The 17,962-nt window shown below is 36.6% G+C and overlaps 1 protein-coding gene across 11 annotated transcripts in view; it reads right to left on the reverse strand.

The window, feature by feature from the left end:
* The window catches only part of SCML2 (Scm polycomb group protein like 2), a 105,810-nt gene that overhangs the window by 33,245 nt on the left and 54,603 nt on the right, over window positions 1–17,962 (reverse strand). For 10 of the 11 annotated variants that reach the window (XR_014835797.1, XR_014835798.1, XM_085008653.1 and 7 more), the window contains exon 7: window positions 16,976–17,219. Coding sequence is in view for 8 of the 11 variants with exons in the window: in XM_085008653.1 (XP_084864779.1) it covers window positions 16,976–17,219 (244 nt within the window). In the remaining 3 variants the exon portion in view is untranslated. Of the gene's footprint in view, window positions 1–2,049; window positions 2,214–16,975; window positions 17,220–17,962 lie in introns of those variants that run through there. The other variant, XM_085008657.1, reaches the window with a different exon arrangement.

Here is a 17,962-nt window from a genome sequence, read left to right on the forward strand (position 1 = left end):
GTGGCACAGTGGGTTAAGAATCTGACTGTAGTGGCTCAGGTCACTGTAGGGGTGCAGGTTGAATCTCAGGCCCAGGAGACTGGGTTAAAGGATCTGGCACTGACGCAGTCGCGGCATAGGTCACGGTGTGGCTCAGATTGAAGTTCTGGCCAGGAACTTCCATATGCTGCAGGTGCAGCCATAGGAGGGAAAAATTATGTCTGGACAACTAAACCAAAACCAAACGTTCTAAAAGGATCTGTAGCTTGGAGTCACTCCTCCTTCCCATTTGAAACAGGGCTTGAAGATCTAAGATAAACAGATTAAAGAAGAGAGAAGAAACTCTTCAAATACCTACCATAAAACTTATGTTTATCTGGATAAAATATTCTACCTTAAAGTTATTGAAAACTTGTTAAAATGTTACTGGGAAAAATTTTCCAAACAAAATTAAAATGATAAAGGATAGTTCTCTAACTTAGACAATTTATAACAGTTCAGTTAAAGTTGTTTATCTCCATACCTAAGTGACAACGTCTTTTTTCTTGGCATATATACAAAATTAAAATTAAAAAATCTAATTAAGTAGAATTTACATGGTTTTCCTACCATTATGTAATTATATCTCGAGTATTAGTCTAGAGAGGAAATCATAAAAATCCAAGAACAAGCTAGAAATCACCGTTAGAATTTAGAAGGGTCTTAAGAGTGTTGTTTTAAAAATATATTTGGAGTTCCCGTCGTGGCGCAGTGGTTAACGAATCCGACTAGGAACCATGAGGTTGCGGGTTCGGTCCCTGCCCTTGCTCAGTGGGTTAACGATCCGGCGTTGCCCTGAGCTGTGGTGTAGGTTGCAGACGCGGCTCGGATCTTGAGTTGCTGTGGCTCTGGCGTAGGCCGGTGGCTACAGCTCTGATTGGACCCCTAGCCTGGGAACCTCCATATGCCGCGGGAGCGGCCCAAAGAAATAGCAAAAAGACAAAAAAAATAATAATAATAAAAAAAAATAAATATATATATTTGTTTTCTGGAGTTCCCGGGTACAGAAGCAGGTTGAGGATCCAGCGTTGTCACTGCTATGGCATGGGTTCAATCCCTGGCCTGGGAATTTCTGCATGCCAGTCACAGCCAAAATGATTACACACACACACACACACACACACACACACACACACACACACACATATACAAGATATAATTTATGTTTTCTACTTGGGGATCATAGATGCTTTGTAAACCACTCCCTTCAGCTTCATGGGGGGACACTTTCCATGAAGATTGTTTCACTTCTCAATTATCCTCACATCTGCTAACTTTGTAAGAAACCAAGATTTTGGTTTTAAGGACATTATTAAAGAAAATGACAGTTTCTAAAACCTTTAATATTTTTAGAAAAAAGTTCACACAAAAAATAAGCAACTTCAGTTGTCTCAGGTCAATTCGTAACTCATCTAACAAGACTGAGCTTTTAAAAGCTACTTAATTTTTAAACCATAGTGTCTTTTTTGCTTATTGAATGACTTTTTAGAGGCTGACTTCCATTATGCTCCTAGAAAGAAAAAAAATCATGGCAGTCACCAATGTAATTTCCACAGAACACATTAAATATATTGACACGATTAATAAAAATACGTTTATCCACATTTCTATATCATAAAAATCCTTTTAATAAGTCTCATGTAATACCAGTGAAAAGTCATCATATTCCTCAAAGCTATAGAAAAATATCTGGCAACTTTTCATTACAAACTGGAGAATTAAATGATCAAGTTTGACTTACAATAAATAAGGTCGTTCCTTTTTTATTTTAAACCATTTTCATGGTGGAAATGACCAAAATCTGACTTTTCCCTTGTACCATAAAACAATTTTTAGAAGCTACTAATAAAATAAGAACACCAGCAACTTCAGCAAGTAATATTTAGAACAAAATAGAGGGTTTTTTTTTTTTTTTTTGAGATAACAGAAACGGCTGGGATATTTAGTATACAAAAGCTAACAAAGCAGACAATGAGTTTCTTTAACCATACTTCAACTGCAATATAAAGAAACTTTTGGGGTTACTCCTACCTTTAGAAATATTCCAGAGAAACAATTTGTTGCTGTATTTACCATGAGGGTGATTTAGGTTCCACTTGATAGCCTTTCTCCTTTATCAGGAATAAAACTGCCTTTCTGGAGGAAGCGAGTTAACAACAAAGCCCATGTTGCCCGAGCAAGCCTGAATTTCTAGCAAATGGGGATGAAGCTATTTGCATTAGTTGGTGGGGGGGGGGGGAGTGTGTGGGAGGAGGGGACTAAGGACTGCTAAAGTAATTCGCATATTGTCTGTGGGCTGTAGAGACAGTGATCATCAGTCACCTGCTCAAACTTCCTTTACTCCTGCCTTCAGAGAAGAACTAAAGGTTACCCTGGGTCAGAGAATCTGGAAAGAAACGAGAAGACATGCAAAATCTAACTGCCAACCCACTGCATCTATAGACAAAGTTATTCCTGCTGCACCACATGTCCTAAAAACCAAGACATTTTAATAGTCTCAAGAGAACTTATTAAAATATATCATAGAACAGAAATAAGCTCTAGGCTCTGCTTGCAGTTACTACAGTACTTAGCTGAAATGCTTAAAACAGAGAAAGGTCATTTTTTTTTTCTTCTTCTTTGCATCATAATAGCTGCCTCATTTGCACAATCCAAACATGTCTTCCAAGCTATTCATATGAAAAAAAAATATCAGCTGTTTAAGATTTCTTGGCTTTTGAGTGAATACTCTAGGTAGATAGGATTCCTAAAAATTTCATTTACATCAAACAGGAAAAGTACTAAATATACTAAGCATATTAGTCTGTATTTTATTATTAACTACATTAAGGGCAAAAATCTAAACAAATACTTGAGTGGTTATTCAATAGAAGCCAACAGGACTGATATACCTTGAATTTTTCACAGCCTTAGTTTTAAGCACCTCTGCTACTTCTCACTTATCCCTAACATAGAGAAAGGAAAAGTGCTACTTTATGTTTACCGAACACACAGTCATATAAAAAGAGGGGAAAAGTTGGTGAAGATATGTCCGAAAAACTGTAAAATCTTAATTTTAAAATTTAGAGAGAGGCACAAGTTATAGAAATCACATACTCCTCTGGTTATCGGAACAAAGAGCAAAAGTAGCCATAATTTCTTCTTCTTCTTCTTCTTTTTTTAAATGAGAATGAGGTGGGAGTGGTGAGCAGAGCTACTTGTTTGCTCACTGAAAGCTTTGAAATACTTCTCAAAAGACTAACTTTGAAACATTCCACAAGGGAAATGTTACATGCCGCAAAATAAGACTACGATACAAAACGACTACATTTTTTTTAAAGATCAAAAGTTTAGATTAAAAAATCCACTCCCTTAAATTTTTAATTAAAAACTAAAACATACATAGCTGTGTGCACACACAACATAAAATAAATCAGCATTTGGAGTTCCCACTGTTGCACAGTGGGTTAAGAATTCAACTGCAGTGGCTTGGGTCCCCTGAGGTGGGGCAGGCTGTACCACCCTATGAGCACAGCAGTTAAAAGATCCAGCACTGCCACAGCTGTGGCATGGGCTCAGGCCACAACTGTGGCTATGATTCAATCCCTGGCCCCAGAATTTCCACATGCCAACCATAAAAAAATAATAATAATAAGTAAAATATAAACCAGCATTCAAAGAAGGAGCTAAGAGTGCCCAAGATAACTGTATTTAAAATCTATTTTTCACTTTAATCTTAAGGATAAAGTTCCTATTCATACAATTTATATCTGAAATACCAACAAAGAAAATCTAATATGCTCTATCAATTACTCATTATCAGAAATGTTTTACAAAGTTGTGAAGGAAATGTCATGTTACCATTGAGTTTTACTTGGTAATTAAAGCTGTTCCCATGAGAGGAAGGGGGTGGGGGGCTCAAATAAACTAAAGGGTTTTTATCAAGAAAAGACTTAAAATGATCACTGACAGGATATGGTGCCATTAGGCAGGAATGCTTGGCTACACCTTTTCGACTCTAGGTTTTCCCCTCCTCCTATTTCCCTTTGGACCAGAGGCATTCCTCTAAACCCCTGGGATCCTGCAACCTTATACTCAAAGCATCTGGAAGCTTGCTGCCCTCTTTCCTGGTCTATATGGTCACAAATGCCTAAAGAATCAGACTACAAGATGACACTTCACACCAGTGTGGATTATTAATTTATTATCAATGATGCATAATTCTTAAGTTAAGATAAATAAACCTAATTTGCTAATGTTTTAGAAATTAAATAAATTTGAAGTTTAATTTACATGGTTAATTTTAAAAGTATTTAAGTACCTTCAAACCCAGGTAGAATGGTTTATAATGTAGCAATTTATAAGACAAACAAAACAAAAAACTTTGAATCTCACAATATTAGAAAAAAATTATATTGGGTCAAATTTTTTTAAAGAATCCTCTGCTTTTGAATTTCTTCAACTTCTCAGAAGACTAAAGACCTACATCATTGTGTTCATAAAACAAAGTAGTAACCTATTTGATCACACATTTTCCCAAATAAAGAGAGGGAAAGAAAAAAAAATTTTTTTTAAATCACACACGGCCTTTAAAGTAACAATTATCCTAGTTCCAATTCCAAGTTGCTAGACTCCAGGTCTTGCTCCTTCATGTATTAAATATTTGGACTTTAATAAAATGACTGGCTGGAGTTGTCATTGTGGCTCAGCAGTAACGAACCACCTAGGATCCATGACAGGGGTTCGAACCCTGGCCCTCACTCAGTGGGTTAAGGATCCAGCATTGCTGTGAGCTGTGGTATAGATCGCAGATACGGCTCGGATCTGGCCTGGCTGCGGCTGTGGTATAGGCCCCCTGCCTGGGAACTTCCATATGCCGTGGAAAATACAGTTAAATGCCTATAATTGTATGTATATGCCCAAGAAAAAAGAAGGACAATATGAGAAGAAATCAGTAGTTTACAGGACATTCCTAAATTTCTTATCATTTATTTATAGAGAACTAAGATATAAAATACAAAAGATGGGGGACAAATTGAAAACAGAGAACAGCAAGATCAAATAAATTCTACAAGAAGAAAATATACAATGGACCTTGTTTTAGTTTACTTGACTCAACCTTAAGTTGCCAAGGACACAGCAGCACACATATGTCTTTCCTCTTTCTCACCAGACACCATGTACAGGTCTCCAGAATAAATCTGATGAGCTGTGACAGCACCAACCAGAAGTAAAGGGCTTTGAAAGACTGTAGAGTCATTAACGAGAGCCAAGAGAGAAAAACCAAAATAAACAAGAGTAAAAAACCCAGAGAGCTGGCTGAATTTTCTACTGAAGGTATGTTTTTCAATGGATTTTTCTATCAGTGGTAAGCCTGATTAAGAACCTGGCTATTTCTGATTACTGAAGTAGTAGCACTGGAGGGGAATTGTTAGGAAAAATTTTACAGTAAGTTAAACTTTATTACAATTCTTGCAAAGAAAACTAGTAAAGCTTACATAAGGTTTTTAATGTAAAGTCAAATAAAGTAACATTCATGGACGCCTCACTATATTTCTTTATGAAACTATGCAAGTGAATTATCTTTAGTCAATAATTATTTTAAAAGGTTTTGAGTGCTATATCCTAAAAAAAAAATTGGAAAAGCAACTAAAGGTTGAAAAACAAACATTTTCAACGTGTTTAAGAAACATACAAAATGAACAAAACCAATATAATTTTTTTAAAATCTATGAAATTCACTTTAATATTACTTGTGCCTTTTGAAATTATTTAACTCTAAGGACTTAAATTAATATTCAAGTCAATAAATTTAATATTTCTGTACATTTTCTAAAAATACCATAAAATAACATTAGAAAGCAAATGACTAAGAAAAAGTTTTTCCATTCATGACAAAGGGCTGATATGTGCAATGAATGAAGCACTCAAATCAACACGGCAAGGAACACTCTAACAAAAAAATGTAATTAGCAGAAAAATGATACAGGAACATTAATGGGCAAATACTTGGAAAGAAAAAGATTCAACCTCTAGTAATCTAAAATGGCGGCCTCCAGGGGAGCTCCCTAGTAATTTAAAAAATGAATATTAAAAAAAATTTTTTAATTAGCAAAAATAAGAAGGTAATGCTCAAAGTTGACTAGAGAAGGAAAAAAACATTTTCACACTCCTCTGAGGGGAGCAGAATGAGTATACCTTTCTGAATGACAATTTGTGAGCCTCAGAAACATAACCTCAACTTGACAAACTTATTTTATGTAAATAATTAGAGAAATATGCAAAGATATATTCTTTTGTTTGTCTGTTTGTCTTTTTAGGGCCACGCCAGCAGCATATGGAAGTTCCCAAGCTAGGAGTCGAATCTAAGCTACAGCTGCCAGCCTACACCACAGCCACAGCCAGGCCAGTTCCAAGCTATGTATGTCTTTGACCTACACCACAGTTCACGGCAATACCAGATCCTCAACCCACTGAGCAAGGCCAGGGATCAAACCTCCATCTTCATGGATACTAGTCGGGTTCGTTATTCCTGAGCCACAAAAGGAACTCCAAAAGATGTATTCTTTACATCATCTAGTTTAATAACATAAATATGGAAACATTCTAAATGTCAAACAAAATAAAAGTTTGTTTAAATAAACTGTGGTATAGTCATATGATGGAGTACAAAACAGAAATAAAATTGAATTTGTAGGAATATATTTCACATGGGAATGCAGTCACAAGATATGAAAAAAGTACGTAAACTTAATTAATTTAAAGACACAAATGTAACATACCAATACATTCTTGTTTTTTTAAAGGCCACAAATAAAAGCCAAAGTCCCTATTACCACTTCCTTTATCACCCTGCACTTTTCAGAAATTATCATTATTATAGATTTGATACACTATATAGCTTTTCAGATCTTTTCTATGTATTTACATACATATATCTACAATTACATATAAAAATATACACTTGTTTTATTTTAACTCTATGGCATTATATTATTATGTATTGAGGGGATTTTTTTTTTTCGATTAACACATCTTGGAGAGTTTTCTTTCTTAGTAAATAGGAATATTCTCATTCTTCTAAATTGGTCTATGACTTAAGATTTTTCTACTGATTTGGCCGTGTGCATGTTCTAAAAGTATATACATATAAAACAAAAAGAAAAAAGGCACTATGAAAACAAATAGAGATAAAACTGTCATGTTATCTATGCATGCTTTTCTCAACTTTTTGTTTTCAACATTTATTACTTTTCCAATTAGAAAAACATAATATTAAAAAATAAAAAATAATTTAAAAATATTTGGCTTTCAAGAATATATGACATTATATGTAAGAAATGATATTTTTATAGCTAGCTGCCATTTAATGAATGATATATTGGCTGTAGCAAATATTTTCTTTACTCAAAAGGAGTATTTCGGAGTTCCCGTCGTGGCGCAGTGGTTAACGAATCTGACTAGGAACCATGAGGTTACAGGTTTGATCCCTGGCCTTGCTCAGTGGGTTAACGATCCAGCGTTGCTGTGAGCTGTGGTGTAGGTTGCAGACATGGCTCGTATCAAGAGTTGCTATGGCTCTGGCGTAGGCCAGTGGCTACAGCTCCAATTCGACCCCTAGCCTGGGAACCTCCATATGCCGCAGGAGCGGCCCAAGAAATGGCAAAAAGACAAAAAAAAAAAAAAAAAAAAAAAAAAGAAAAAGAGTATTTCACTCTGTGTTAGGAAGTATAGTACTAACCTTATTAATCTATCTGTAAATAACAAGTGTTTGAAACAAATCAAAATGAATCATGTATGCAATGTCTTCGAAAGTATCAACTAAAAAAAAAAAAAAAAAAAAAAATCACACTTTCCCCAGAATCCTAAAGTTCTTCTGGGGACTTCTGTGAATCTTTACAAATGAGAATGTGGTACCAGTGGGCACATCTTTGTTTCTACTCTACTGCTTCCAAATTCTACCTTAGCATGGGTTGGATTACATATATTCAAAACATACTCATAAGTGATACTACAAAGATACAGCAATCAAAACAACATGATATTGTCACAAATTCAGACATACAGATCAATGGAACAGAATAAAGAGCTCAGAATTAAACCTACACATCTATGGTCAATTAATCTGCGACAAAGGAGGCAAGAATATAGAGTGGAGAAAAGATAGTCTCTTCAACAAGCAGTACTGGTGGTTACCACAGGGGAAACCATGGAGGCGGGGAGGAATTGGGAGGATGGGAGTAATATTTACACACTACTGTATAGGGTATATGATTAACAGGAACCTACTCTATAGCTCAGGGAAATCTACTCAATAGCTTGTAATGACCTACATGGGAAAAAAGAATGGAAATATATACATAGCCAATTCACTGTGTTGTACATCTGAAACTAATAAAACTTTGTAAGTCAACTATACTTCAGTAAAATTTTTTAACAAGCAGTGTCAGGAAAGCTGGACAGCTACATGTAAATCAATGAATTCAGAATATTCCCTCACACAATATGCAAAAATAACCTCAAAATGGTATAAAGACCTAAATATAAGATGCCATAAACTCCTAGAAGAGAACACAGGCTAAACATTCTTAGACATAAATTATAGCAGTATTTTCTTATATCAGTCTTCCAAGGAAAAATAAATAAAAGCAAAAATAAACAAATGGGACCCAACCAAACTTATAAGCTTTTGTAAAGCAAAGAAAACCATAAACAAAACAAAAGGAAACTCACAGAATGGGAGAAAATATTTGCAAATGATGTGATCAATAAGGGGTTAATAACCAAAGCATAAAAAGAACTCATATAGCTCAACATCAAAAAAATAAATAATCCAATCTAAAAAATGGGCAAAACACCTAAATAGACATTTCTCTAAAGAAGACATACAGATGGCCAAGAGGCACATGAAAAGATGCTCAATACTGGAGTTCCTATGGTGGCTCAGCAGTACTGAATCCTAGTATCCAATGAGGATGCAGGTTCGACCTCTGGCCCTGCTCAGTGCGTTAAGGATCTGGTGCTGCCGTAAGCTGTGTGTAGGTTGCAGACATGGCTCAGCTCGGACCTGGTGTTGCTATGGCTATGGCATAGACCAGCAGCTGCAGCTCTGATTCGATCCCTAGCCTGGGAACAGCCATATACCATGGGTGTGATCATAAAAAAAAAAAAAAAAAAAAGACTAAAATATAATAAAAAGATGCACAATATTGCTCATTATTAGAGAAATGACAATTAAAACCACTATGAGGTATCACTTTACACTGGTTAGACTAGCCATCATCAAAAAGTCTACAAATAACAAATGCTAGAGAGGGTATGGAGAATAGGGAACCCTCCTGTACTGTTGGTGGGAATGTACATTGACACGGCCACTATGGAAAATAGTATGGAGGTTACTTAAAATACTAAAAATTAGGAGTTCCTATTGTGGCTCAGTGGGTTAAGAACCCGACTAGTATCCACAAGGACTCGGGTTCGATCCCTGGCCTTGTTCAGTGGGTTGAGGATCTGGCGTTGCTGTGGTTGTGGCATAGACCTGTAGCTGCAGCTCTGATTCGACCCCTAGCCTGGGAACTTCCATATATCATAGGTACAGCCTTAAAAAGACCAAAAAAAAACTAAAAATAGAGCTACCATATGATCCTGCAATCCCACTCTTGGGCAGATACCTGGAAAAAGTGAAAATTCTAATTCAAAAAGATGCATGCATCTCCATGTTCCTAAGCAGCACTACTTCGAAGAGTCAAGACATGGAAACAATCTAAGTGGCCATCAATAGACAATGTGTTTAAGAAGATGTAGTGTGGGAGTTGCTGTTGTGATGTAGCAGAAACAAATCCGACTAGTATCCATGAGGATGCAGGTTCAATCCCTGGCCTCGCTCAGTGGGTTAAGGATCTGGCATTGCCATGAGCTATGGTGTACGTAGGAGACACGGCTCAGATCCTGCATTGCTGTGGCTGTGGTGTAAGCTGTCAGCTGTAGCTCTGATTCAACACCTAGCCTAGGAACTTCCATGTTGCTCAGGTGCAGCCCATCCCCCCAAAACACACACACACACACACACACACACACACACAGAGGGATATTAGTCATTAAAAAGAATGTAACACTGCCATTTTTAACAACATGGATAGACACAGAGAACAACATACTAAGTGTAATAAGTCAGATAAAGACAAATATTATATATCACTTATATATGGAATCTAAAAAATAATACAAATCAATCTGTATACAAAGTAGAAACAGACTCAGACATAGAGAACAACCTTACGGCTACGAAAGAAGGGGAGAGATACATTGGGAGTATGGGATTAACAGATATAAACTACTCTATACATGAAACAGCTAAGAAAGAAGGATTTACTGTATAGCACAGGGAACTATATTCAGTATCTTGTAGTAACCTATAAAGGGAAATACATATATATAAAATATATGTGTATATACAATATATTATATATCATATATACATATATATTATATAATATATTGTATATACATATATATGTGTGTATAATATATATGTATATATATTATATATATATAATATACATGTATATATATTATATATATATAATATACATGTATATATATTATATATATATATGCTGAATCACTTTGCTGTACACCTGAAACAAACACAATATTGTAAATCAACTATACTTAAAAATTTTCTTTTTAGGGCTCATCTGCATATGGAGGTTCCCAGGCTATGGGTCAAATTGGAGCTGAAGCTGCTAGCCTACGCTGCAGCTTGTGGCAACCCCCAATTCTTAACCCACTAAGCAAGGCCAAGGATCAAACCTACATCCTCATGGATACTAGGCAAGTTTTAATCCCACTGAGCCACAACAGGAACTCTTTACGACTACTTTTTTAAATTTTGGTTTTGTACTTTTTAAAAATTGAAATACAGTTGGGAGTTCCCTTACGACTCAGCAGGTTAAGAATCCTACGAAGTGTCCATGAGGATGTAGGTTCGATAAAATATCAAAGGATCTGGCATTGCCATGAGCTGCAACATAGGTTACAGATATGGCTCAGATCTGCCGTTGCTGTGGCTGTGATGTAGGCCAGCAGCTGGAGCTCTGATTCAGTCCCTCGCCTGGGAACTTCCATATGCCACAGGTGCAGCCCTAAAAAAAAAGTAGTCGTTAAAAAATGCTTTACAACATCAAATTATTTGCGCCATTTGAAATCCTGAATAATGATACAACCGTTAAATTATATCAAATATTTAAAAAATTTTCACAATGAAAGTAAACAACCCATCATTTGCATATATGTGGTTTTGCCAATATTCGACACCCACACCTAGAAGTACCAGAATGAAAATGCAAAACAGCAAAGTTGATATGAAAATATTAAAGTAGCTAGAGAAAAAAAATGACAAGTTACAATCAGAGAAAAAAATAGTGTGATGGCTAAATTCCCAATAGCAATGAAAATCAAAAAGGCAAAAGAATGGTATCTTCAATGTGCTGAAAGAAAATAGCTGTCAACCTAGAATTCTACACCCAGAGAATGTCTTTCAAGGAAGGAGTTAAAATAATGACATATTAAGATAAGCATAAACTGAGAAAACATGCTACTGAGATCCTCACTAACAGAACTTCTGAAGGATCTACCTCAGGTAGAAGAAAATTAATCCCAGATGAAATTAATCTCAGATTATACCTTGAGATACTAAGAAGTAATAAAGAGCAAAGAACATGTTGAATATGTTAGTGAATCCCAACAAATATTGACTACTTAATAATATTTTATAGGATTACAAAAATATAAAGTTGCAATATATAATAGTAATAACATGAATTTGAAGAGAATAAATGAGTATTCTAAGTTCCTTTATTGTTTTAGTGCAGAATAAAGATATTGATTAATTTCAGACTTCCTTTAAGAAAGCATTTTAAAATTCCTAGGTTATTAAAAAAACAGAGTTCCCCAGTGGCCTAGCGGTTAAGGATCTGATGTTGTCACAGCAGCTGTCACAGCAACTCCTTGGCCTAGGAACTTCCACACACATAAAAGTGGCCAAAAAAATCTTTTAAAATAACAAAGTACAGAATATATAGTGCAAAACTTCCAAACAAGAAGAGGGATTACAATAAATGGATTAAAAGCTGAAGTTAAAAGAAAGACTGGCCAACTGGCCAAAAAATCAAATTCAACTATTTGCAAGAAATGTCTCTTTTTAGATCAGGATAGATAAAGGTTGAACATTAGAAAGAGGGATGGGGAGGAGAGAGAGAGAACAAGAACACCAACCCAACAAAAGCTGTTATAACTACATTAATACAAAATAAAGAAGACTTTAAGGTTAAAAAAAAAAAAAAAAACCATAAAGAGCATTACTACAGAAGAGTCAATTGACTGGGAAGTTAGTTACAAGAGTTCAAAATTTGTACACACCTAATAATGTAGCCACAAAACAGATTATCTCATAAAGTAAACACTGGAAGAACTACAAGGAAAAACAGAGCCATAATCATAATGGAACCCACAGGGGAAAAACAAATTTCTAGTCAGAAACCATGGAAGCCAGAAGGAAGTTGCACAACATTTTCTAAGTGCTGAATGAAAACGAATGCCAACCTGGAATTCTATATCCAGCAATCACCCTTCAAGAATGAAGGGAAAACAAAGACATTTTTGAATGAAGGAAAACGAAATTTGTTGCCAGCCGACGTACCCTCAAAGAATGACTAAAAGGATTCTCTAAACAGAAAAAACATGAAAAAAAGGAGGAGCATTTGAAAATCAGGAAAGAATAAAGAACAACTGAAAGGACAAAAAACTGTGGGTAAATACAACAGACTTTCCTTCTCTTCTTGAGCTTTCTAAATTACATTTTATGGTTGAAGCAAAAATTATCACACTGTCGGAGTTCCCCGTCCTGGCGCAGCCGAAACGAATCCAACTAGGAACCATGAAGGGAATAAATGATTGTGGGTTCGATCCCTGGCCTCGCTCAGTGGGTTAAGGATCCAGCGTTGCCATAAGCTGTGGCGCGGGTCACAGATGCAGCTAGGATCCAGCATTACTGCAGGCAGGCAGCTGCAATTGCAATTAGACCCCTAGCCTGGGAACCTCCATATGCCATGGGTGCAGCCCTAGAAAAAATCAAAAAGACAAAAAAATAAAAAAATAAAAATTATCACACTGTCTAATGTCACTCTCAATGAATGTAGACAAAAATCTTTAAGACAATTATATTATAAATGGTGGCAGGTAAAGGGACATAAATCGAGGTAAAGGTTGTAAACCTCACTTTAACTGGTGTGAACTGCCCAATGTTAAAGGACAGAAAAGGCAGATGTCAGAACACATTGGCGAAGCATTATTTTTAAAATACACTTTTCATCTCCTATTTACTCAACTCTCTAAATCTGCTTTTTCAAAGTCCAGCAACCATGCTTTTACTTAAAAGACCATTAATGAGCTCTTCCTCTTAACTTTTATGCTGCATTTGATTGTGCTGAATACTTACTGCTTAAAATCTTTCCTCTCCTGTTGTTGAGAGACTCAACCTAGTGACTCTCCTACATTTATACATACTTTTTTCTCAGTGTCATAAATTGAATTTATCATCTACCCATCTCTTATTCTGTGTTCCTCAAAGTTTGTGCCTCAAACCATGTACAACAGAAACACTGGAGCCCCACTCTGGACCTACTGATTTAGAACCCCTAAATATGAGTATCAGGGCATCAGCTTTTTTTTTTCCTTCTTTTTACCACTGCACCTGTGGCATATGGAAGTTCCTGGACTAAGGAACTTCCCATAGGGAACTCGGAGCTACGGCTGAGGCCTACGCCATAGCTACGGCAAACACTGGTTCCAAGCTACAACTGTGACCTACGCTGCAACTTGCAACAACACCGGGTCCTTATTCCACTGAACAAGGCCAAGGATCAAACCCGCATCCTCATGGACACAATGTCAATTTTTAACCTTCTGAGCCACAACAGGAACTCTAGCATCAGCCTTTTAATAAGCTCTCCCAGATGATTCAAGTGTTAAAATTATTGTTTTAAATGCTGACCTACAAAGGTTCTGTTGTTGGTCCTCTTCTACGCCTGCCTGTTATACAAGCACAATTAAGACCATGACCAAAATCTCCATCACTTACTGGTATCAACAAGATTTGTAAGCTGCCCACCCCTCTCCCTGCCAGCACCAATAATACTTAACTACTTACTTGAATGAACATGATGATTCTCAAATCTGCTTTATCAACCAAGACTTAACTTTTTTAGGCTTCATACTTGCGTGTGTCTCAATCAAACAGACTGTGCACCTGGATGTTCTAAATTACTCTGAATCAGTTAGGATTAAATTCAGCTAATAGAAAAGCCTAAAATAGTGTCTTATGTAACATAAAAGTTTATTTCTTGGCGTTCACATCGTGGCTCAGTGGTTAACAAATCCGACTAGGAACCATGAAGTTGCAGGTTCGATCCCTGGCCTTGCTCAGTGGGTTAAGGATCCGGCGTTGCCGTGAGCTGTGGTGTAGGTCACAGACACGGCTCAGATCTGGTGTTGCTGTGGCTGCGGTGAAGGCCAGCGGCTACAGCTCCAATCCGACCCCTAGCCTGGGAACCTCCATGCCGTGCAGCCCTGGAAAAAGACAAAAAGAAAAGAAACCCTTTATTTCTCTCAAATAACAATCTGGAATAGGCTAGTACAAAAATTCTGCTCTGCAAAGTTCTCAGGGACTCTGACTCCTTTCTGCTTTCTACTCCACAATACCTAGAAAGTGGTTTCAATTTTTTAGTTCAAGATGGAGCTCCACCCAAAACAAACACATTCCTGGCATCAGGACAGAAGCACAAAGAGAGAAGGGTACACTCACCTCTCCGTAATACACTTTCTGGAAACAGAACACACTACCTGTATTCTTATTCCATTAACTCTCATGGCTATATCTAACTGCTAGAAAGGGTGGAAATTTAGTGTTTATGTTAGGCAGGCAAACTGTGCTATAAGAAAAAAAAGAGAGAGAGAGAGATTATAGAGTTCCCATTGTGGCCCAGTGGCAACGGACCCAACTAGTATCCATGAGGATGCGGGTTTGATCTGTGGCCTTGCTCAGTGGGTCAGTGGATTAAGGATATGGCACTGCCGTGGGCTGTGGTGTAGGTCACAGATGTAGCTCAAATCCCACGTTGCTATGGCTGTGGCGTAGGCCAGCAGCTGAAGCTCTGATTCAACCCCTAACCTGGGAACTTCCATATGCTGCAGGTGCAGTAGTAAAAAATAAAAATAATAAATAAGTTTTAAAGAATAATTTTTTAAAAAGAGAGAAACCAGATATTAGAGGACAACAGCATTCTTGGCCACTCATTCCAAAGTCACCATGTCCCAAACTGAACTCATCAATTTTCAGATTATATTGTGCAATTTTACTCTTTGGGTAAAATTCTTCCTGGCAAACTCCTCTTTTAATACTCATATCATGTGTCTTTTTGTGAAGCTTTCCTTTACCCAGCCACCTTTACTTCCAGCCTAAACAGACTGGATGTCTTTGAGCCACCTTCACATCTAGCATACATCTCTATTTTTACACTGCTAACCCCATATCATTTTTTTTTTTACAAAGTCTATCCCCTAACTCATCCTTCTGCCACTAGAAGGTAAACTTTCTGAGGGCAGAGACTATCTTAGTATCATATGCACATAAATCTGTATCATACTAAATTTTACAGAAGTCAACCAGTAATGTTTCCTAAAATTATAGTAGCAGGGAACTGGTAAAAGAGGTACTTAATAAAAAGAACATCATGGTATGTGATATTATAGTATAATGGGATGTGTTAAAGTTCTAAATTACAGAAAATTCTAACAGCAGGCTATATGCTCATACCTAGCCTGCCCTCCTCACATATTACCTACTTATTTTTCTACATGCATCATTCTTTTTTTCTGATATAAATAAATAAAATTAGTGGGATAAATTTTAAGCATGTTTACATTTGATTCCACTAGTAAGTTTACATTTATTTAACTTGGCCAATGATTGGATTCTGGGTTTAGACTCCACTTAAATTTGAGCAGTTATTCCAGCACAGAAGATCCGCTTAGGCATGTCTATGTCCTTGGAAGAGTCAACCAAGAAGCTTCAATATTTTGATGAATTTTCTCTGAAAGGAAATATCTAGACTAGATGATACAGTATTCAACTTAGGAAGCATAGCTACAAGTGACAAACATACGACTAAAATAACATACTAATCTATAATGGCTTCCACATCAAAAATTTTCACTGACAAGCAGTTTTTTGTTTTGTTTTTTTTTTTTTTTTTGTCTTTTTGCCTTTTCTAGGGCCACTCCTGTGGCATATGGAAGTTCTCAGGCTAGGTGTCTAATCGGAGCTGTTGCCGCTGGCCTACGCCACAGCCACAGCCACGCCGGATCCTTAACCCACTGAGCGAGGCCAGGGACCGAACCCGCAACCTCATGGTTCCTAGCTGGATTCATTAACGACTGAGCCACGACGGGAACTCCAACAAGCAGATTTTACTTAACACTATCAAACTATTGATTTAACTTGAAAAAAACCACCAAAATAATGTAAAACATCTACATAACAGTTGGAATGCCCAACCTTTAAAAAACTATTGATATAAACAATGGAATATCATGTATAATTTTAAACAGAATATCAACTATAAAGGTACTAAGCACTCTAAAATGCTTACAGCAGCAAGGCATCAATGGTCTAAGTGTGACCTGAAGCTTTACCCACATTCTCCAATGTGGACTGTTAATTCAGGCTATGATGCTAGGCTGCCCCTCAAAAATCTAATTACAGTCTTCTTTTACCTCCAGCTCTCTAGCCTGGACTGTGCCCTCAGTGTTCTGTCTGCTGCCCCTTAACTGGGCATGAAGTCCTAACCTCAATGCCAACAGCGGTTAGATTTAACTTCAATAAAATAGAAGAACATATACTAGTTAGATAATATCTTACCATGTGTTCCTGGTGGTTGTAATACATCTCCTGTCAGGTGACACCATCCAACTGGGAAAATATCTCGACAATCATACTTGCACCAATAATCAAAAGCTCCACTCCAGCCATCGAATGTGATATAAACTTCATCTCCTTTAACACCTCCAATAGTTGCAGGGCAGATCAGATAAGGGTTCTTTCTGTCTATAGCCTCAAGTTTCATTCCCACTTTAAAATTATTTAGGGGTGGCTTTGGTGGCTCCTACCAAAACATTAAAAAAAAAGTTCTCATCGTTAAGATGTATTAAGAAGCATTTGGCTCAACTGTACAATGTTTAACAAACAGAAATTAAGTTTCATATTTATCAATTAAATACAGGAAAAAACAGTTCTCACATATCCCTCCAAAATCCTGCTCTACAATAGCTTGCTTACTCTGGAAAAGAGCCAAGAACCTAAATGAAAACATAACCAGCCTTTCATTCAAGAAATATGTATAAGTAATATACTATGTACCAGAAATTCAGCATTTATTGGTGAATAAGAATATCAAGACCCCTGTTCTGGTGGAACTTATATTTTAGCAGTGGTGGCAGCAGTGGCTAGGGGGCCAGATAGGATGGAAGGGAGGAAACAATAACAAGAAATTTTAAAAGAGGGAATCAAACCTAAAAATATGTAAATTATAGGGTGATTTGAAAGGTTATAAGTCCAAGAGAAGGAAAAGCAGAAGATAATATTTTAAAAGAAACTCAAAGTATAAAATGCAGACATAAGAACATCAAACTCTTATAGTCTGGGGTCATTTATGATAACCAATCCAGAAACAAATACTTAAGAAGTATTCCTTAGTTCAAATAAGTTAAAGCATGCAAATGCTAACAGGATTCTTAGAAAGTTCAAGTGCTATGTTGTTAAAAGCAACATCTTTTTTTTCAATTTGCTTTTTATCTTAGTAAATGGCACCATCAGCAGCCCAGTCAACCAAGCCAGAAATCTGGAAAT

Source organism: Sus scrofa, chromosome X, assembly GCF_054392235.1.
Source record: "Sus scrofa isolate SSC_HxYL_T2T_F1_AM1 chromosome X, Sscrofa_HxYL_maternal_Yorkshire_Landrace_v2.0, whole genome shotgun sequence".
Classification (NCBI taxonomy): Eukaryota; Metazoa; Chordata; class Mammalia; order Artiodactyla; family Suidae; genus Sus; species Sus scrofa.